This window comes from Lactuca virosa, chromosome 9 (assembly GCF_052849685.1).
Source record: "Lactuca virosa cultivar CGN04683 chromosome 9, Lactuca_virosa_CGN04683_v6, whole genome shotgun sequence".
In the NCBI taxonomy this organism is placed as follows: Eukaryota; Viridiplantae; Streptophyta; class Magnoliopsida; order Asterales; family Asteraceae; genus Lactuca; species Lactuca virosa.
In genome coordinates, this window is record NC_136434.1 from 43,432,962 (window position 1) to 43,455,454 (window position 22,493).

The 22,493-nt window shown below is 36.5% G+C and overlaps 2 protein-coding genes and 1 long non-coding RNA gene across 5 annotated transcripts; 1 reads left to right on the plus strand and 2 right to left on the minus strand.

Moving 5' to 3' along the window:
* The first annotated feature begins 5,364 nt into the window (after positions 1-5,364).
* LOC145141228 (uncharacterized) lies at positions 5,365-6,469 on the plus strand. The gene is made up of 2 exons (XR_013722527.1): positions 5,365-6,081; positions 6,171-6,469. It is a non-coding gene; the product is annotated as an uncharacterized LOC145141228 (long non-coding RNA).
* A 311-nt stretch (positions 6,470-6,780) lies between these two features.
* Positions 6,781-7,835, minus strand: LOC145141227 (uncharacterized). 2 transcript variants are annotated; one of them, XM_079074536.1, is made up of 4 exons: positions 7,585-7,835; positions 7,288-7,428; positions 7,004-7,178; positions 6,781-6,903 (listed from the first exon to the last, which is right to left on the minus strand). In XM_079074536.1, the coding sequence occupies exons 1-3, from the start codon at positions 7,771-7,773 to the stop codon at positions 7,035-7,037; spliced, it is 474 nt and encodes a 157-aa protein (XP_078930662.1). In that variant the 5' UTR covers positions 7,774-7,835; the 3' UTR covers positions 6,781-6,903; positions 7,004-7,034. The 2 variants fall into 2 exon arrangements, with proteins under 2 accessions (XP_078930662.1, XP_078930661.1); XM_079074535.1 differs by having other exon boundaries at positions 6,781-7,178.
* Positions 7,836-10,233: 2,398 nt separating this feature from the next.
* Positions 10,234-11,867, minus strand: LOC145138078 (uncharacterized). Of its 2 annotated transcripts, XR_013721315.1 has the most exons (4): positions 11,617-11,867; positions 11,322-11,462; positions 10,715-10,922; positions 10,234-10,591 (listed from the first exon to the last, which is right to left on the minus strand). XR_013721315.1 is itself a non-coding variant. In XM_079072225.1 (3 exons), exons 1-3 carry the CDS (start codon positions 11,809-11,811, stop codon positions 10,779-10,781), a joined length of 480 nt encoding a protein of 159 aa, XP_078928351.1. In that variant the 5' UTR covers positions 11,812-11,867; the 3' UTR covers positions 10,234-10,778. The 2 variants fall into 2 exon arrangements, 1 of the variants encoding a protein (XP_078928351.1); XM_079072225.1 differs by having other exon boundaries at positions 10,234-10,922.
* Between the last annotated feature and the right edge of the window lie 10,626 nt (positions 11,868-22,493).

The following is a 22,493-nucleotide window of genomic DNA, read 5'->3' on the forward strand; positions in this document are numbered from 1 at the left end:
TGGTTGGAAATAGTGTGTGCTGATCTCATCAAATAATCTGACATTTATGAATAGCTTCAAATAATCTTAAACAACATAGGTGAGTATAAGAATCGATATATCCATGAAACACAGAGTAAAATCAATATATGACAATTAAGTAAAACTAAAAAAAACATGGAATAGAGAATTTGATAGAACTATTTACCTGGATGGTGGTGAAGCCGAAGATGGTTAGTGAAGGCTTCAACATTAGGGGTTCAATTAGAGTGTGCATACAAAGATAGGGGGAGACAAAGATGGTAGATGATGGTGGTGAAGGTCATGGTAACAGTTTGATTTTAGTGATTTTCACCCAATTCATAACAAAAATTGTTAGTTTTCTTGAAAACAAACATTAATTAAATGGATAAGGATTCAGTAAATAATGTAAAATAATACAATAATAAGATATTTTCTTCATGAATTGGAGTCTATATCAGTTTGAATATATACCTGAATCGATACAGATAGTTGAGAAATGTCAAAAGGACACAAATGCCCTTGGTACCACTTAAACATGAGAGCTTTACTCTAGATACACATATATGGGGCCGGTAAGGCTTGCAAACATCATACCAAAGCAGTTAACAAAAAGTAAAAGATTATCATGTAACCTGTAGTGAAAACCAAAAACAAATATTAAAATATATGAAGCTATATGGGATTACCGATAAAAAGATGCTTGGAATTCAAAATCGTAAAATGAAATCAATCATTCGTGAACTTGTTCAACATTTATGTGGATATTCACATCCCTAGACAGAGAAAGAAATTGTGAGTAGTGGTGGTTTGTGAGTGTGTGCGCGCGCCAAGACATACAAAGAAAGAAAGCCCTAGCCGTCCCAATTGGTCCAGCCGATGCAAAAATCCTAAACTTCACCCTCGATATTAAAAAATATCAAGAAAATATTTCCTTGATATGCATATGACTTCAAAAAAAAAAACGACGACATAACCACATATGGGGGCGGCGGCAATATTTAGGATGATTAGAGCGGCGACGGTGTAGTGGTGCTATGACGGCGTCAGGGCATAAATCGATTCAAGTATACATAATCAAACACTCACATTGCTGCAACTAAGGAATATCGGCTGTAAGCAACTTCGATGGATTTGCCTTCATATCTTGCGAGAGTTCTGCAGTGCTGTGAATCTGCATTGGTGCGGTGGATTGTGGTGATAGCGGTGGTGTGATGGCAGTGGTTACTGGTTAGTAGTCTGGCGGTGGTGAGTGGTGTTTAAAGTTAGTCAGGTTTACTTTAGGGTTACAAAGAAGGAGTAGAGCGAAGCAGGTAGTTGAAGGTGACGTTTAGTTCCCGCGGAAGGCGGTGAAAGAGTGTGAGAGAGAGATATTGAAGAAGTTCAACATATAGACCCCAAATATAAAGTAAGGAAGGCCAGAACCCAGAGATATACGCCGAGATATCAGGATTCAATATAGAAATAGAGACTCGTTCACGGATGCTTGGTCAAAAACCTACAAATAAGGTATGTATGCATTAAGTAGTTGTAATTATTGTATTATCATTTGTAGAATTTGTATTATGATATTACTTATATTACTTTAAGCTTAAATATTTAGACGTCTTAAATCTATTTTTAGAAATAGTAAGGTTTATATATATATATATATATATATATATATATATATATATATATATATATATATATATATATATATATATATATATATATATATATATCAAGGGGGTTTGTGATTTCCTTTTCTTTTTATCTTTTTTTTTGTTTATCATTCATTTTCACATTTTCTATATAGTAGAATATTTGTAACATATATATATATATATATATATATATATATATATATATATATATATATATATATATATATATATATATATATATATATATATATATATCAAGGGGGTTTGTGATTTCCTTTTCTTTTTATCTTTCTTTTTTTTGTTTATCATTCATTTTCACATTTTCTATATAGTAGAATATTTGTAACATACCATAACTAACATTCACAATTCTATTTCAGAAAAACTAATTCATCCCTTTTATTTTAATAAAAGCTATTATGTTTATGAAAGAAAGTAGTAGAAATATAAAGAAATTATTTAGTAGTTAAACCAAAAAGTGATGAAAGTATGCATTTTTTGTGTTTCAATCGATTGATATCTGATATTAACTTGTGTATCTATCTTTCAATCCATTCAATGAGTGGGTAAGTGGGTTTTTGATTCAGAATCTTCGGGTACCACAGTTGGCCTTTTTGACATGAGGAAACTAACAATGCCCTTTTTTTTAATTGTCATATGTATGTTTTCCTAATTTTGGTTTTCTGTTTACTTTTTTGTTTTACCTCGATATTCTATTGACGGGTATTTAATTCATAGAGTCATTTTTGTTACGGTTAAACTAAAAGAACATGACGAACATAGTTTGTGGTTGACATAAACGAGGTTTCTAATTAAGTTCAATGGGATCCAAACCATGAAATTGTGATCATGTCTTCTTTTGTTGATGAATAAAGGCTTGTGGTTTGGAAGGACCTGAATATACTCTTGAATGTAATCTGTTTGGGGGTGCTTTTGGATCACTGATGGGGCTGAGGGAAAAGGTAATTGGTAATCATACACAAATAGTTTGAGGAATTGTGTTTATAGCATGAAGCTTATGGAAGAATGAAATGTAACCATGTATAGAATTATGGACCCGTTATCACCTCTTTCTCATTAGATAAGATGGCAAAGTGAAAAAAGTTTTGAAGTCAAAATTTTCTTTCTTGAAGGAATGTTATTTTAGTGCAAACAATTTATTAGCGAACAAGGTGTAAGACCCATGTATTACATGAGTTAATTAATAAAAATTAAATATGAATGTCTAAATATTTAAGAACTTTAGATTTATAAGAAAATAAGAAAAATAATGAATTATTAAAATTGATTTTTTTATCTTTTAAATTTAAATAAATAAACAAAATAAACTAATGTGCTTTAATTTGAAAATTTTGAAATAAGAAGGTAAGTCCATTAATGAAAATTGATATTCATTTATTACTACATTTATTGTAATTATTACATTAAAGTATTATGTTGAATTTATTAAAATAGTAAAACCCATAAAATGACATGTGGAAAAGAAATTAATTCAAAATAACCACAAAATGACATTTGACAAATTGAATAAGAATATGCTATGTGGCAAAAAAACCTTCATTTATTAGAGTAGATTAAGAAAATGTTGAATCGATAATTGTTTAGCTTTTGGTTAGCCTTATTTATATATGGAGGTTTAGTAGAGAGTTTAGATTTTCAGCCGTAGGGGTGTAAGTGAGCCGAACTACTCGGGATCGACTCGTTAAAAGCTCGACTCGAGATCGAATTAAACGAGCCTGAGCCGAGCTCGAGCCTAAATACGAGGCTCGTTTATTAAACGAGCTCGAGCTGAGCTTCAATTCATGGGCTCGCGAGCCTAAACGAGCTTAAACGAGCCTATATATATATATATATATATATATATATATATATATATATATATATATATATATATATATATATATATATATAGACACACACACACATAGATGCTCGTTTAGGCTCGATTAGGCTCGAGAGTCCACTAAATTGTTCACGAGACGAGCTCGAGCTCGAGCTTCCTCAAAATTAAACGAGCCGAGCTCGAGCTTGGTCAGGCTCGGGCTCGGCTAGTTTACACCCCTATTTTCAGGTACCCATACACATATGAATTCGTCTGTTAATGTTTTTTATCCTTTAGTTAATATTTCAAGAGTTCATGGTTCTTACGAAATTGTTTATCCGTTTTTTCATGGTTCTTACTATGTGCCAATTTGAAATTTTGTTCTAGATTCGTTAGTAAAAAAATGCTATAATGTAATTTTTGTTTGTCAAAAAATTAGAGATATTATGTGAGTTGATAGTTACTCCTCAAACCGGTCATTTGAATGATCCAATCTGATTATGTTTGTTTAGTTTTAGAAGAAAAGAAAGTCCTCATTACAATACTTATTATGTTAAAAATTTTGATATTTGTGTAATATTTTACGGGAAATCTACAGAAAAATCTCAAACTTTTGAGAAAAGTTTCAATAAAGTTCTAAAAGTTTTTTTTGAACAGAAAAGTACCATTATTTTGAGAAAAATCATATAATCTGTCATTTGTTCAAATATAAAAAATGATTTTTTCGTTAATTTGGGCAAAATGTTAAATAATCAGGACTTTTCTGTTAAAAAAACTTTTAGGACTTTATTGAAACTTTTTCTAAAAGTTTAAGATTTTTTTTGTAGTTTTCCCATATTTTACTAATCAACTTTGTGAAATGGAAAAATAATAACAAACCCATTTTTGAGAGCAGGGTTCTCATCTTTTTTCTTTAATTTTGTTTCTCAATTATTGGTTAACTTTAATTTCCAAATTATGTTAGATATTACATAGATGATCGTAGTTATCAATAGAAATGTTTTGCTCTTGGTTTCGAACATCCTGTTATTTCAAATGAGGAAAAGGTCACTATTTTTTCAAGTTATTTTAACTATTTCGTTTAATGCACTCAATGTTCCTAATTATATAATGTTTGCATTATGAGGCAATTATTTGTGGTCTTTTCTTACTCGCACTAGACGACCCTCATAGAAAACCTGCCAGATATTAGTATGACAGTATAAACTTTGATTTTACATAACTTTCAAGAAATGCAATTTTTTGCTTATTGTTATTTTATTGAGGATAAAGCTGCTAGCTCTTAACATTTAGAATTTATTTTAAGTTTCACATATTAATCAATTAAAACAAATAAGAAAAAAAAAATTGAAATACTCCATGAAACTATTGATTTTGTCCCATATTAGTCCAAAGTTAATAGTTGAAGTTTTTGATTTTGTCTTAATGTAGTCATTGTGATTGACAAAGAGCTGGCTTCACCATATTCATTTTTTATGAGTTTGCAATGTTATGTGTATTTATAATTTGTCTAAGGGGGGACAGAATCGTTATTTGGGAAGAGATGCCGTCAGTACCTCCAAGATGTGACAACATGTATCTTTGGCGAAGACATAACAACCTGTATTAGACGTGTCTTACGACGAGCTTTACAACTACAATTGAAGTTTAAGGGTTCATCCTATGAGGTTAATTTAATTTTTTTTACAAATAAATAGTAGAACAAATTACACGAATGGTCTTTTAGCTTTACAGTTTTTCTCTGAACTGGTCCTTACGAAATTTTTTTCCCTGAGATGGTCTTTAAGGAGCAAACATTGCACACGAAATACCCTTTATTTTATGCACCCAAATGGTCCTTACGACTCTTTCCCTCTCCCGATCTCTCTCTCTCTCTCTAATGTATGGATAAATGAACAATGTTTGACTGATAAAGTCAAAATTAGATCCACAAGCGTTTCTCCTCCCTTTAATCTCCTTCAACAGTCGACCACACCCATTGTTGGAATCGGCCAAGGAAGTCGCCGCTGCCATCTAATTCCAGTACTCCGCCACTGTAATAACCAACGACCACCACCGTTGCAACAACCAGGGACCACCGCCGCTGCAATTTTTGGGGAAAACCATTTTTTGAATCGCATATTGAAACCAATTTACGATACTGTCAAGGCCGAGGTAGCGAACATTAAGAACGGAACATCACCACATTCGAATTTGCAGAATTACGATGATATCAACGAGTACTTCTGGAGGAGAAGGTGTTTCGAGAAATTAAAGTGGCCTATAGACATTGGGAGCAATTTCTTCGCAACAAGAAGCAAAGGGAAGTGGGTAGGGAGCAATTTCTTCCATAAGCTCTGGACTATGTTGTGTTTGTTTCTACAAGCTATCATCATCGTTGCTTGGAGGGATCCAAACCATCCTCCATAGAAGGCATTAAAGAACAAAGACACCTCTCTCTCTCTCTCTCTCTCTCTCTCTCTCTCTTGTACATCTCTTATACGTCTCATTCTCCCTCTCTTCATGATTCAGTTACTTCTTGCAAATAACACCAATGATATAACCCACTTAAGATCTTCTAGACCTCACAGATGTCACATATGAATGACACCAATTCTTTGCTAACAACAACAGGTTTGCAGCAGGCCTTTTATGGCTTCTAGTTGTATTAATCTATCTCATGTACACACAAATCAGGTACTTAATTTACTCTTCATTCGCAGGTGCAACAGTTGGCCTTTTATGGCTTTCAGTTTTTCGCAAGTGCAATGCAGTTCAATCTTAAGCCTGAAGAATAGTTGTTGAACACAAGAGGGACTTTTCCCCTCGATTTCTGGATTTTGTGTGTGGTGTCGATTATAGAGTGTGTGTTGGTTCATATGTGTTGAATTTGAACCTAGATCTTCACCAGGTTCATCATTGCGTATGTTGAATCAGGAAGAGGGGGAAAGAGACGTACAAGAGAGAGAGAGAGAGGTGTTCTTCTGTGTTGAATCTGAACCCAAGATCGTTATTTAGTTCATCCCAAAATCTTCATCTAGTTTATCTCTATGTGTGTGTGTGATGAATCATGGAGAGAGGGAGAGAGAGAGTCGGAAGGACCATTTGTGTGCATAAAATAAAGGGACAAAACTTAACTGAATCTGTTAACAGAGTTAGTCACAGGGGCCTTTCGTGTGCAAGGTTTGCTCCTTGAGGACCATCTCAGGGAAAAAAGTTTCGTAAGGACCAACTCAGGGAAAAACTGTAAAGCTAAAGGACCATTCGTGTAATTTGTTCTAAATAGTAATATATTAAATATGATTACACAAATTATATAATACACCTGCCAACTACTCAAGGATGCATCTTCATTCAAAAAATTAGGAACATCAAACACCAAAAACAAGTTCTTGAAGCAAACCCCCCCGTCCTTTTAAGCACCACCTGTGGATGTCCCACCTACGGGTCCCACAACTAACATGTGAAATTGTAAATCACAATATTAAAGACCAAAGAAGGTGATGCTGAGATTTGAATATAACTGAACCAGAAGACCTTATTTGTGAATTCAGACCTTCTTAGATAATCAGGAGAGGAATCTTATTTTAGATTTTGCTAGTTGGTTTACAAAACAATGAATGCCGTCCTTCCGCAATCATCTCTCCGGTTGCTTTCTTTTTCAGAATGATAAGAGTTCCTCGGTATCCCCTTTTTCTACCCACAAGCTTTCCGCTAATCTCCAACTCATCCTGCCAATAACGTACATTAACAGTAAATGGTGAAAGTGGAAACTCTCCTCAAGGCTCAACAAGAGATTAATGGGTTAAATGTAAATGGTGAAACTTGTAAAGAACCTACATTCAACTTGGCCATAGAAAGGTAAGAAATCGACATATCCGAAGAAACATTAAGATTTTCATCCTTGTTATACACCAAAGTCGCACCAATCACATCTACTAAACCCGCAATTGCACCCGCTGCCAGATTTCCATTCCTATCCTGATTTAGTAAAAAAAAAACACAACTAAACCTCATCAAATCCCACAAATATGCGAATAATTTGAATAGATCGAAAAAGATCGAATCAATTTGGAACCCATAAGGTTCAAAGAACCAGGGATCGAAAACATGAAACTGATCGAGTTTGGTTCTTACAGTAAGGCGAGGAGGAACTGTGAAAGAGCAAGTCACGGAACCGGGTTGGAATCGGTCGACCCGTATGCCTCTGAGGTTGAACTCTGTGTAGAAACAGTAGAAGGCTTGAGGTCGAGGGATGTTGAGTAGCGCGATTCGCTCTGAATCTTGTTGGGTTACTCGTAGATATTCTCTCGGCCTCTTCTCCATCGAGGCCTACTGGGTTTCACTCTCACCCTCTGCATCAAAAACATAGTACCAATAATTTAAGAGAGAACAATGCCTTACTTTAAATCTTCGTATCATGTATATATACATATTTTATTTTTTATTATAATATTATATTTTGAAAATCTGTTATGATGTTATCTACAATAAATTAGGGCTGAGCATGGGTTGGTGTTGCCCCAAAACCGAACCCGATGAACATCGGTTTCTAAAAATTTGAACCCTAACCGACCCTAAACCCATGGGTTCGGTTTTATGGTTTATCGGTTTCTAAATCGGGTTTTCGGGTTCGCTTTAATAGATTAATAATACTGAAGAGGATATATGTTATGCTTATGTATGCGAGCATATGTAGCTACATTTCAATCATGTACTAATGTGGGATGGGTTTATCTAGCTGTGAAAATAAAAGAAGTGAAATATCGGCCACAGGTTTCGAACTTGTTTCGAACTTGAAACCTCCAGAAAAACAAACAAGAGCCTTACCCACCTGAACCAACACATGCTTTTGACATTACTTCGCTAAACATATATATATATATATATTTGTATATAAATTATATAACTTTATATACAATATATATAATCGGTTCGGTTCGGTTTCTATCAGTTTTACCAAACCTAAAAACCGAACCCAAACCAAAATTTTCGGTTTTCAAAAAATCTAAATCCAAACCGTCTGTTTATTCTTCGGTTTCGGTTTCTCGGTTCCGGTTTAATCCGTTTTTATCGGTTTTTTGGTTTTCGGGTTTGGTTTTGCTCACCCCTAACAATAATATGAGCTTTCGAAATAGGTTATTCCATACTAAGTGTAAGACCCGTGTAGTACACGAGTTTATTAAAAATAAAAAGTTTAATATCAATATGTTAACATTAAACATTTTATAAAGTAATTGAAAAAAGGAAAGTAAATCAGTGAGTTTGTAACATTTATATAAATTTATTCTCAAATTAATAAAATGATAACCTTCCATGAATAGAATGAGAATATTCCATATATATAACTGTAAATTCTGGAAAATTTAATATAAGAATGAAAAACCTTAAAAAATGACAAGTGAAAAATAAGAAAATGAAAAAATGAAAAAAAAAAAACAAAAAGACACATGTGGCAAAATGAAGGAGAAGAAAACATGTGACAAAAAAAATTTCACTTATTAAAGAGGATTGTGAGAATTGTTTTCATTCACAAAATTTTTTTTACGAATAAGTGCGAAAACTTTTTGGGAAAAATACGAAAATGATCTTTATAGTTCATAATTTTTTTAGTTTCAGTTCAAAAACAATTTCAACTTGCAGTAAAAAGTTAGATTTTTTTTATTTTTTATTTTTTGTGGTTTTTATCCTTAAAGTAAGAAACTTTTAAAAAGGCCGAAATATATCATCATCATTAAAGGTTACGGTCAGTTTTGTCTTTTGTCTTGTCTCTTACTCTCTCTTTTTACCTTGTTATCTTGGATGTCTACATAGAGACCTTAGATTTTTATTGTCTTCCTCTTTCAAGGTGAATGTGTATATAAAGGCTCCGGAGATGGGCTTATACTGCTTCTGTCGGTTTTTATTTGTAGCATGGTTAACTATCATCCTACTTTAACCCACTACAACCCAATGCTATTTGGCACTTAGTTGTCTTCAAACATTTGTGCTTGTCAATGAATTTTGTGCTGGAGGTGGAGTTTTTTTGCTAATTCTATCTTCTTACGCCAATGGGGGAGTGGTTTGCTTTTCACAATGAGGCGGTGTGAGAGAGTAAGATGTCGAGTAACAAAGAATTTGTATAAAAAATGTGTGTATGTGAGAGTATGATGTCGAGAGGCGAAGGGGCGGTGGAGCTCCTGCAACTGCAACCCTCCGACGACTTCTCCATTGTCCAAAGAATCTCCTTGGCCAATGAATGAAGCTCTGACAAAAAGTAGTGTATGCAACTAGTGGCGAATCGAAAATAGAAAACCATGTGATTCTCTAATTAAGTGAAGCTGATAAAAACAAGAATCAACTATACTTGTGGCGAGTCGTGTCGAACCAATAAAAACTGGACAGTTTGCAAAAAAATCAGTTTCCACCGAACTGGTCGAACCCCTTAAAAACTAGTAAAAACCGGCCTTATTTGACCCCCCAAAAAAATTTACTTTATACAACGGGTTTTTTTTCCTTTTAAAAAAGTTCACTTACAACAACTATTTTCTGCCGCTAAAAATATGGAAGGAGTTGTGTTTGCTTTTTCAAGTTTTCCTATAACAATTCATCATTCCCTTTTATAACATTAAACAACTACATATTTTTCTCTTCTCTGATATTGGATAAGTTTTGATAAACATTAACCATTTGCTTTGCAAATTTAAATATAAACATTCCACAAATTGATTTATTTATTTGTTGCTTATTTTGTCCGGTACCATAAGGTAAATCCTAAAAAATTTCCTATATAGATGCTAAACAAAATTAAAAAATTAGGTGGGTCAGATTCGCCCTTGTAATACAACCATATCTACAACTTTATTTTTCTGTCACGGTGGATTTTGGCTTTTGAATTTTTCTAGCACAATTTTGTGTATCCTCAACGAAGACACAACACACATTTTGGGTTTTCTTGTTTAGACTTGTCTTCCGACGAGCTTTAAAACTAAATTTTCTACAAATAAATAATGTATTACATATGATTACACAAATTATATGATACACCTTCCAGCTCCTCAAGGATGTATATTCATTAAAAAAGGAGAAACATAGAAAAACATCAAACACCAAAAGCAGGTTGTTGAAGCAAACCGTCGGCCTTTTTAAGAACCACATGGGCGTCCTACCAAACAAGGGGTCCCAGAACCAATATGAGAAAAAGTAAATCACAATATCCCAAGACCAACGAAGGTGATGCCAAGATTTGAATATAACCGAACGGAAGACCTCATTTGTGAATTCTTACCTTGTTATCGTTAGGACAAACATGCATTGCTTCAAAATTATATAATGAGAAGAGTAATCTTATTTTAGATTTTGCTAATTGGTTTACAAAACAGTGAATGTCGTCCTTCGGCAATCACCTCTGTGGTTGCTTTCTTTTTCAGAACCACAAGGGTTCCGCAGTATCCCCCTTTTCTACCAAGAAGCTTTCCGCTAATCTCCAACTCATCCTGCCAATAATGCACATTAACAAAAGAAAGTTGCATCTATAATGTCATCATGATAATAAAATAAACGGTAAAATACTAAAAGATATATGTACCTTCAACATCTTATTCATTATCTTATTCATTTAGCCGTTTAATCATTTTCTGCACTAATCAAACCGGTATTACATTTTACACCATGATCAATCATAAGCCAGCTAATATACCCAAGCATGCAATGAAGGGGCGGATCTAAACTAAGTATTGAGATTTGCTGTTGCACTAATAAGTTATAAGCTTATGATAAACTAGCCGCAAGAAAACTGATTCTGTTTTTTCCAAGTCAGAACAATCAGTTTGTAATAGCACATGGAACAAGAGATAGATTGGTTAAATAAATGGTAAAAGTGGTAAAGAACCTACATTAAATTTGGCCGTAGAAAAGTAAGAAATAGACATATCCGTAGAAACATTAAAAGATACATCCTTCTCATACACCAAAGTCGCACCAATCACATCTACTAAACCCGCAATTGCACCCGCAGCTAGATTTCCATTCCTATCCTGATTTAAGTAAAAAAAAATTATCAAAAACCAGAAATATGGGAATAATTAGAATAGATTGAAAAAAATCGTCTCAATTTGGATTCAGAAGGCAACCAATAAGGTTAAAAGAACATGAAACTGATTGAGTTTGACATTCAACTGCTGTTCTTACAGTAAGGTGAGGGGGAACTGTGAAAGAGCAAGTCAAAGAATCGGGTTGAAATCGGTGGAGTCGTATGCCTCTAAGGTTGAACTCTGTGTAGAAACAGTAGACGGCTTCAGGTCGAGTGATGTTGAGTCGGGTGATTCGGTCGGAATCTTGCTGGGTTACTCGTAGATATTCTCTCAGCCTCTTCTCCATCTCCATGGAGGACTAGATTTCAACTTCTGCATAAAAAACATACAATAAAGAATTAAGAGAGAAGTCAGAGAACTATATTTTGAAGATCTTCGTATCAAATATATATTTGTTTATTTTGTTTTTTTTATAATATTATATTTTAAAAAGACAAAACCTCAAAAATGGTCCCTGTGGTTTCCGAAAATCTGAAGTTTAGTCCATAGTCTTTAAAAACCTCACAGATGGTCCCTGTGGTTTCAAAACTTTTAACAAATGGTCTTTTTCGCTAACTCCGTTAGCTTTTGGCCGTTAAATGAAGGGCATTTCGGTCACTTCACTACTACAGGGACCATTTATGAAGTTTTGCCTTATTTAAAAAAAATGGATAAAAATATATATAGTTATTTAATATAAAGGGGGCCCACCCACCCACCTCTCTCTCTCTCTCTCTCTCTCTCTCTCTCTCTCTCTCTCCACCCCCCCCCCCCACACACCCACAATTCACATTTTTCTCTCGTTTTCGCCATTGTTGTCTTCCACCCCTCATGAGAGGAGTAGAAAACCCAATTCAACAACACCATAAATCTCAGCGAACTGAATCGAAATCAAAGTGTTCCACCAGTTGCAGAAGTTGTAAACAACTTGATGGAGTCTCCGACTTACTACCAACCACCGTCGCCGCTACATCACTTCGACTCATCTCGCCCCACCTTATGCATTCCTCTCGGCACTGCCTTACTACTCATCATTATTTTCAGCATCAGTAGTTAATCGAATAATAGATCCTTATTCGATGAAAATAAGTTGATTAATTTGATTTGAAATGTTTTCAGGAAAAGACGTAAAGTGAGAATCAGAGTTTGTCGGTGGTGATGCCCGACGATCGGGTTGCTCGATTCATCACATTGTCGTGTCCGTGTGAAAGTCGATTGCTTTTCGGATATCATACTTCTGGACTTTGTTTGGTTTTCGTTTTTCCAAATCTTGCTGACGAATTGAAAACCTTCGTTCTATATTCAATGCAATTTCATCGACTCAAACTTTTGGTTTTTAAGCAAAATTACCTTCTCTCAGCACCAAAATCAACCAATTAATTTAGTTTGGTCAAGTCCGATTATCATTGATCATTCAATATAATCCTGAATTTGGGCTTAATTTTAATCAAAACAGTTTTAATCAAAACAGTTTCATGGCTTCTGGGTCTCACAGTGGACCATCTGACGTTTCACGAAACACCAAGTTTTGGGATATAAGATTCGGGAATATTGTTTCAGAAATAAAAGAGAACATCCATTGCTTTTCGGATATCATAGTTTCTGATACCCTTTCAGCTAGTTTCAAGATCGGAACAAATTCTGGAGAGGTTTCATACATTGATTTTAGGAACATTTTGTCGGATAATTCTTGGAATTGTCTTGGTTATTCAAGAAAAGTGATGAATGTGAAGAAAGAAGGGTATGGTTGTAAGATTGAAAGTCATGGAAATCAAGTTTTTTTGCAGTAAAGAAGGTGAATCGGAGGTGTGGTCTGAGGTTTTGATGGGTTCTTTGAGAACTGGTAAAAATGGGAAAGAAGAGAGGGTCTTTAAGAAGAACATGTTGGGTAGGTCGAAGGATCACAAATCTAGGGTTTGGTGGAAACAAAATGTTCGTTACTAGGAAAGATCAACAATTTGTCGAGGTCTGGCAAAGCTCTGTAAAAGAGAGAGAGAGAGAGAGAGAGAGAGAGAGAGAGAGGTGGGTGGGTGGTCCCCCTTTATATTAAATAATTATATATATTTTTTCTTTGTTTTTTAAATAAGGCAAAACTTCATAAATGGTCCCTGTAGTAGTGAAATGACCAAAATGCCCTTCATTTAACGGCCAAAAGTTAACGTAGTTAGCGAAAAGGACCATTCGTTAAAAGTTTTGAAACCACAGGGACCATCTATGAGGTTTTTAAAGATTAGGGACTAAACTTCAGATTTTCGGAAACTACAGGGACCATTTTTGAAGTTTTGTCTTTTAAAAACTATTGAAACTAAATTACATTTATAAACATACAAGAATGATCCTTGTGGTTTGTGTTTTTTTCGATTGAGGTTCAAAAATGTTTAAATCTGTAACATTGGTCTTTTGAGGGTTTTATTGTGGAAGTGGTCATGAAATCTTTTTCAATTGTTTCTTTTTTTAATTATGTTAACATTTAATTAATAAATAAATATTAAAGGGCCCACAAATCACCCCCACCCTTACCTCTCTCCCTTGGCATCATCAAGAAACATTTATTTTCCGACCGTTGTATCTACTTCCTCTGGGATTGTGGATTTCGATAGGATTGTTAGCCATCAGAACCCTGAGAAGTCCAATTGCTCGTAGACTTTTAATCTCAAAAGTTGATACTTGAAGGAAAACAGAAGTTTGGGAGATCTCAGTCTTGATATGTTCTTCCTACCATCTGTTAATTCCATCTTCAAATCCTAAACTTTATCTCGCTTGAATTAATCTCTATTTTGAAATTGAACATACCACCTACGACCCATCTAGAAAGATCCCCAAAGATAATTTTATAATTTTTTTTGTTGTTAATAGAATAATTTTGATATGTTATATGGTGACCCTCATTATCAAGTTACCACACTGATATCACCATTTACTTCATGGGTATAAGCTAAGATCTAAAGTTGTAACTTCAGATCTGGACCTTCCTTGGACTCTAAGTCCATAAAGTTTCAGCTTGGGAAAGCATGAACCTTCCCTCTAGTGTGAGACTTCTTTGCAAGTTTGGTTTTTGTCATTTTAAGGCTTTAGAGCTTTGCATGCGTGTAAAGTTTGCAACTTTACGTGATAAACATGCCTTAGAAGCTTGGATCTGTAATCTGGAACCTTGACATGGCTTAAAAAGTGTCTGCATGGATGAAGGTCTGCAAGGACTCGGCGAGTTGCATAGTCAACTCGGCGAGTCATATGAAGATGGTCGTGAACTCGTCGAGTTGATGAACAAACTCGGCGAGTCCGTTGAAGATTGCCTTGAACTCGGCGAGTCGTTCGAAGACTCGGCGAGTCGGCTAGGGTTTCTCCCAATTCTTGGACACGTATGAACTTGGCGAGTTAAAGGGGAACTCGACGAGCCAATCAAGGATTTCACGACTTCTCGAGTTCAGGAAGGACTCGACGAGTCGGTAAACTACACTCGACGAGTTGAGTCAACATGGACTGTTGACTTTGACTGTGGACTTTGACTTTGACCAAGAATTGACCAGTTGACTTCTGAGGGTATTCTGGTAATTTGGAAATTTACGAAAAAGGGTTTTATGGTAACTATAGGTGGTGGAGTTCGTGTGGGTGATCCGGGAATTGAGCTTTATAGTTTCATACGTCAGTTGCAAGGTGAGTTATCCTCACTATATCAACAGGGTCTAAGGCACCAAGGCCGGTCCTTATGGATTTGTATTTGGATTATTACATAATATGTGTAACGCCCGTAGATCCGGGCTAGTCAATTTAGAGATAATAGGGGTCGAAAACGACTTTTCGACAAAAAGATTATTTAGAATAAATAATCTTAACCAAGTTGTAGAATATGTCTCAAGGGTTCCGTACATATAAAGAACGCCGAAGTCCGAGTTATAACGAAGAAGTTATGGCCCGTCGAAGTTTTTCGGCAAAACCGGCACGGCACCGGGAGACGTAAATAGTGAATTTACAATAGAGGACTTTTTAGCCTTAGAGATCTAAACAAAAGTTGTAGTATATGTTAAACCGAGAACATCCATAAAAAGAACGCCCAAATCAGACTTCGTATGAGTAAGTTATGAATTTTCTAAGATTTGGCATAGCAGTGCACGACCCGAAACTCGAATTTTAGTTCGAGCGGTTTTTGGCTTATGCAACCTAAATGAGAGTTGAATATCTCATTAATAGGAACTCAACGGTAAAAAGACAGACGAAAACGGAGTCCGTATGAAGGAGTTACGAATTCTTCGTGGTCATTTAACAGTCTAATCTCATCCTACTATTAAATTTAAGATCGGTCGAGAATTAGCCGATGAAGTCTAAATCAAAGTTGTAGATCTTCTTTTTACCTACGCGTGGAGGAAAAGAACGTCGAAAACGGAGCTCGTATGCGAAAGTTACGGGGTTTAGAAGTCGGCAGGGTGCTGCTGCAAAAGAGGTGACATGGCTGATTATGGGCCAAGGCTTTCTCCCCAAGGCAAGCCACCAAAAGGTGACATGTGGCATGGACTCGAAGAGTAGGAGGACCTACTCGACGAGTAGATCTGTTTTCCAGCCTATAAATAGAGGTGTCGGGTTCCCTCATTTTTCACACCTTTCCAAACCATTCTTTCTCTCTCTAGACTCTCTCTCTAGCCCCCAAACCCCCCCCCCCCCTAAAGTCTAGGTAAACCCCCTAGCACCCGAAGGAAGCCCCGAGGCTCCCAGAGTCCCGAGAAAGGGGCCTTTCAACTCGGGAACGCTGCTCCGGCGAAGCCCGGTTTTTGAGAAAAACCCGTTGTAAGTGCGCTACGCCTAACCTATCTTTAGTATAGCTTATGTTTTAATATAGTAATGTTATTAGGACCTTATAATAATTGTTTGGGCTATTATTATGAGTTAGATAGTGTTGTTTAACGCTTATATAATAATAATAGCTAGACTATTAATTAGTCTCGGTTAACGTTAGACTAAACCCTAGTGGTATTGATACTAGGTTTTGTCAAGGGAAAATTGTTTTGAGATAACGAAGCGTTGTCCGAGTTCCGAGTCACCACCTTTCAGGTGAGTGCATAGTTACTTTCATCTTACACATAGATATGAAGTATTTTATATAAATTACGTGCTTTGTGTGTATACTGTCTGGATACTTATTATCTATGCTGGATGAAACGTTTTATACATGTTTTAAATGATTTAAACTGTATATGTATTTTATATCTACAAAATGTGTTGGGTAAAACATGGGTAGATTAGTGGTGAGATAAATGATGAGCGATGAAAGATGAGATAAATGATGAGCGATGAAAGATGAGATGAACGATGAGCGATGATATATGAGTGATAAAATATGGTGCGAAGCGATGAGCCAAAACGATGAGCCAAAGCGATGAGCCAAATCGATGAGCCAAACGATGACCCAAGCGATGACCCTGTCATCTAGTAGAGTATGGATGACAACCACAGACTATTCTAGACAGTCTAGTGGCACACTAGCAGGCTCGCAACCTGTAGGTGTTGTGAACGATGTGTTCACCTGGTGTACTCTAAAAACCCATAGACAGGTATTACGAGTGGACTCTCGAAAATGACACTGTTAATAAACGAGATAAACCCTGGCGACTATGCAGACTTAGTGCCGATTCCTTAGGATACTCCTTAGGAATGAATGATCGAGGAATAGCTGAATCTTAGGGTAGACCCTTAAGAGTAAAGAAGATAATGGGGATGGGTAATTGGGTTGATTGTTTGATGTTTAAACATAATAATTATATTATTGTGGGTTGAAAACCCTATGTAGTCACCAGGTTTCCCAACCTGACCCACTCCAGCTTATTTCTATCACAGGTGTCGATATGAAGCTACTTTACACTGAGAGATTTAAAAGAGATGTAGATCACTAGTGTAAATGAATGTAAGTTCTGTTTATGCTTATGTTTCTGTATTGACGATGACATCCCAATGTTTTAAAATGAATAAAATACATTTCTTCGGAAATGCTTTGATAACGTATTTATCATGTTTTTCTGGGAACAAATTCCGCAACACATTTCTTTAAAAGATACTCTGATTTTCAAAATAAAGCATAAACAAATCGGTCTTTTCTGGCCGTGAAAATGGGGATGTCACAATATGTGCATTGTTTCGCATCCTGTTAGTTAGGATGGTGATATGCTTACATTTAGTGATCGGGTTCGGTCGATATCCTAGTTACAGGATTATGCTATGATATGAACTGGGTAGGTCGGTGTCCTAGTTTAGGACATTGTATGCTATGTGATCTGTTAGATCGGTTTGTCTGTTATTATGATAGCCTATGAATGTATATGCACATGTTGTTTGATTTGGGTGTTGGGTTGAGGCGGTCCTGTTTTGTGTTGAAGGCCAACATACCCAGGGCGGTCCGGATAGACTACAACACCCTAGAGGGTATGATAGTCAGACCGAAGGCTCGGCGAGTGGTCCGGATAGGCTGAAGGCCCTGCGAGGCGGTCCAGACGTGCCGAAGGCTTGGAGAGCGGTCCAGATAGACTGAAGGCCTGCGAGGCGGTCCAGTCAGGCTGAAGGCTCATTATGCTTGCTGTTTGGTTATATGTTTATATGGCATGGTTATGTGGTTGGTATTTTGGGGGATAGCTCACTAAGTTTTCAGGCTTACAGTTTCAGTTGTTGTTTCAGGTACCTCTGGTGATCGCGGGAAGGCGAAGGCATGATCGTACCGCTCCTCTCGCTGTTATGACTTTTATGATTTGATACTGGGATACTCTGATAACTGTATTTTGAAAACAAACTATGTAATGACTTAATGGATTAAATTGTTTTTAAAAGTTTAAATTGGCTTGAATTTTTGGGTGTCACAAGTTGGTATCAGAGCCTTGGTTTGAGTGAATTGGAGGAACATGCGTGTAACTCCAGTCTCAAATCAAGGAAAGGATTTTCAAAATGATTTAAAAAAAAGGGTTTTCAAAATAAGTAAAGGAGGATGCAGGATGTACGATCAGCCGGAGTCAGTAAGTAGCCCCGAAATACCCTACAGTTATTTGATTATGTGATATGTTAAAACAGCATGTTAGTAATAATGTAGGGATCCTCAGGAATCGTATGATATAATTTTCTGATCTTTGATGCCTTATCTTATGTAGAGTACCTCATTGATTGTTTGTGACTCTTTCGCGTGTGAACTAACTATTGGGTGAATACTCTAAGTCACATGCTACATGGGTTAAGTGGTCTTAGGGTAAGGGATTTGGTCATGCTGCGCAGCTCTTGTTTGAGTCCAACCGTTGTGGGATTAAATCTTTTAGTCTAAGATTGTTTAAGTCGTACGGTATGTGATTGTATTCATGCAATAGTTAACGGGCACCAATGGAGGGTCGTGTGGCAGTTCATGGATGGGTGAGTTGTAGGGGACCGGTAGGTCAGTTGTGAGACGGTTAGCCTTCCTCTAGGAGTGAGGATTGAGTGTTCTCTATGATATGTATGTTGTTAGGGTGTTGTGGTGACACGTGAGACAAATATGGGTAGGTGTGGAAGGTAGTATGTGATGGGTTTTAGGTACAACAAATAAACTAGAAACAATTCCTAAGTTCACATGCAACCTACTTTGGATCTATGTTTTAACTATTAAACATACAACTTTGAATTGCAAAACAAGAACCCTAGAGGAGAGAGGCTAATTTCGAAATTAACAAACTAGGGTTTAGGGTTTACATACCTTTCAATTGTTATAGCAAACAATTGATATTCCCTTGATCTTGATCTTGATCTTCTTGGAAGCTTTAGCACCACAAGTGTAATGCCTCTAATGGAATCACACCCAAACTAGCAAGAAGGAAAGTAGAAGAAGAGAGAGGGGAGAGGGAGTATGCAAAATCTCGGCCTTAGGGTTTTTTCAAAAGAAAGAGTGACCAAAAACATGAACCAGGAGGCTCCTTATATAGCTGAGGGATTTAGGGTTTAAGGGAAACCCTAGTTATCCTTTGCTTAGGGCCTAAGCAAACCCAAGGGCCTTATCCAAGCCCCTATGGACGAAATTATTAGGGTTTCCCCTAAAGATTTCGTCCACCCTCTTCCAAGGGGGTTCTAGAGCCTTCCACTCAACTATTAGATAATTGCAAACTAGTCCCTGCACCTTATAATTAATTCTTTTAACCCCAAAATCAATTCTGATTAATTTCTGGCTAACAATTAATTAAACATAATGATTTCTAATTAATATATTAATCCATTAACATATTAATAAATCATTTATATATATATTAATTTATTAATCTTATAAATTAATATCTCTCCTTTCATAATTTCCTTGTCCAGTTGCTAGGTTGAGGGCAACCCAAAAGGACTGTGCTGCTATCAATTCAAGTACATACCAATTATAGTTATGGGCTTAGACACCTAATCCAACAGTCTCCCACTTGGATAAGTCTGTAACTATAATTGCTAGTATGCCTTCTAAATTTGACCAGCAAATTGTAGCTTCCAAAAAGCTGCTGCCGAACTCTGACCCAGTCAGTTATGTGTCCTAAGATAAGTGATCATATAACCCTTCGTTCTGCATGATATCCCCAGACAAAAGACATGGAATGTAATCAATCTCTTTGTCCAGAATCTATGTTTCCCGATTCCTGATTTGTGATGATGAAAGACTTCTAATCGAACACATCAATTCAGTCCTGGCTGGGCCCAGCACATAAGTCAACACCAAATCATCGAGGGGCCCACAGATATCGCTTTTCCTGTTAGGGCAAAAGGAACGAATAAACGTTGACTCATATGATTGTATCTTTTACTCATCAAATTATGCATGACAATACGTTTTATAACACCAAGTTACTGATGCGTTTTCGTATCACCAATGTATGACCGACTTGTAAATCACAACTCATATATCTTCGTTTCAAGATTACAAGATATTATCGTCTCAGTATTACTCGTGATGAATTCCATGAAGTAATACTCTGAGCGAGGGTTTATCCAATACTCAAATCTCAATTTCTGAGTACTCATGAACATTGCAGCAATTCTATTGCCATGTCTATCCTTAGACAATCTGCAATCCAATTCATGACAGTCTTAATTCACTACTTACTTCCAAGAGTACGAGCGACTGTGGAGTTTGAATAATCTCATTATTCAGGAAGTAAAACATGCAAAATATGAAACACAATAATAAACAATTGACAAAAGGTAGTAGCCAAACTTATAAATAATACTTTATTATTTAATCACCAAAAGTCAATTACATTTACTTTGTTACAAGTTTCAAAAACTAATCTAACTACTAAAACTAATATCATCTTTCAGTCCTATGCTCCGAGCATGCTGAATATGCTTAGCCCTACTCAGACCCTTTGTGAGAGGATCTGCTGGGTTATCTTCAGATGACACCCTCTTTACTATAAGATGGCCTTCTTCTACTCTATGTCTGATGAAATGGTACTTTCTGTCGATATGTCTGGTCTTACCATGATCTCTCGGTTCCTTTGTTAAGGCAACCGCTCCTTCATTATCGCAGAACAGTTCCATAGGCTCCTGGATGGTTGGAACAACTCCGAGATCTCCGATGAAGTTCCTCAACCAAGCTGCTTCTTTCGACGCTTCACTTGCTGCTATGTACTCTGATTCACAAGTAGAATCAGCCACCGTATTTTGCTTGGAACTCTTCCAAGTGACTGCTCCTCCATTCAGTAAAAATACCCAGCCCGACTGAGAACGGAAGTTATCTCTATCCGTCTGAAAGCTGGCATCACTGTAACCATCTACTCTCAAAGTATCACTGCCACCAAGCACAAGGACCCAGTCCTTTGTCCTTCGCAAATACTTGAGTATATTCTTAACTGCTATCCAATGAGCTCTACCTGGGTTTCCCTGATAGCGACTGACCATGCTCAAAGCAAATGCCACATCAGGGCGAGTACATGTCATAGCGTACATGATCGATCCGACAGCGGAAGCATAAGGTACACGACTCATGTCATCTATTTCAACATCTGTACTCGGGCATTGAGTCTTACTCAATTTGGTATTGCTCTGGATAGGTAGCTCTCCCTTCTTGGAATTTTCCATACTAAACCTCTTTAGTACCTTATCCAAGTATGTGCTCTGACTAAGTCCAATTAGTCTCTTCTTTCTATCTCTCAATATTCTAATCCCAAGAATATAGGCAGCTTCTCCAAGGTCTTTCATGGCAAAACACTTTCCAAGCCAAGACTTAACTTCTTTCAAGGTTGGAACGTCGTTACCAATGAGTAATATGTCATCGACATATAACACCAGAAAAGGTACTATACTCCCACTAGCCTTGATATACACACATAACTCATCTTCACTTCTAGAGAAACCAAACTCTTTGACTTTCTCATGGAAGCAAAGATTCCAACTGCGAGATGCTTGTTTCAATCCATAAATGGATTTCTCAAGCTTGCACACTCTATTGGGGAACTTTGCATCAACAAAACCCTCTGGCTGACTCATGTAAACATCTTCAGCCCACTTCCCATTAAGGAAAGCAGTTTTGACATCCATATGCCAGATTTCATAATCATGAAAGGCAGCTATGGCGAGCAATATCCTAATAGATTTAATCTTAGCTACTGGTGAGAAGGTCTCATCATAGTCAACCCCTGGGGTTTGAGTGAAACCTTTTGCAACCAGTCGAGCCTTGAATGTGTGCACATTTCCATCCATGTCTGTCTTCTTCTTGAAGATCCATTTGCACCCAACTGTCTTGCGACCTGGTGCACTATCCACCAAATTCCAAACTTGGTTGTCATACATGGACTTAATCTCGCTGTCCATTGCCTCTTTCCACTTGGAAGCCTCTGGGCCTGCCATTGCTTCCTTATAAGTGACTGGTTCATCTAAGTTTACCAGTGTTCTGTCACTTATGAATGTGTCACCATCTGAAGTAATATGAAAACCATACAACTCAGGTGGCACACTCACCCTAGTGGATCTTCTAAGAGGTAATGAGTCATCAATTGGTTCAACAGGAACTGTTTCCTCTGGTTGAGTGCT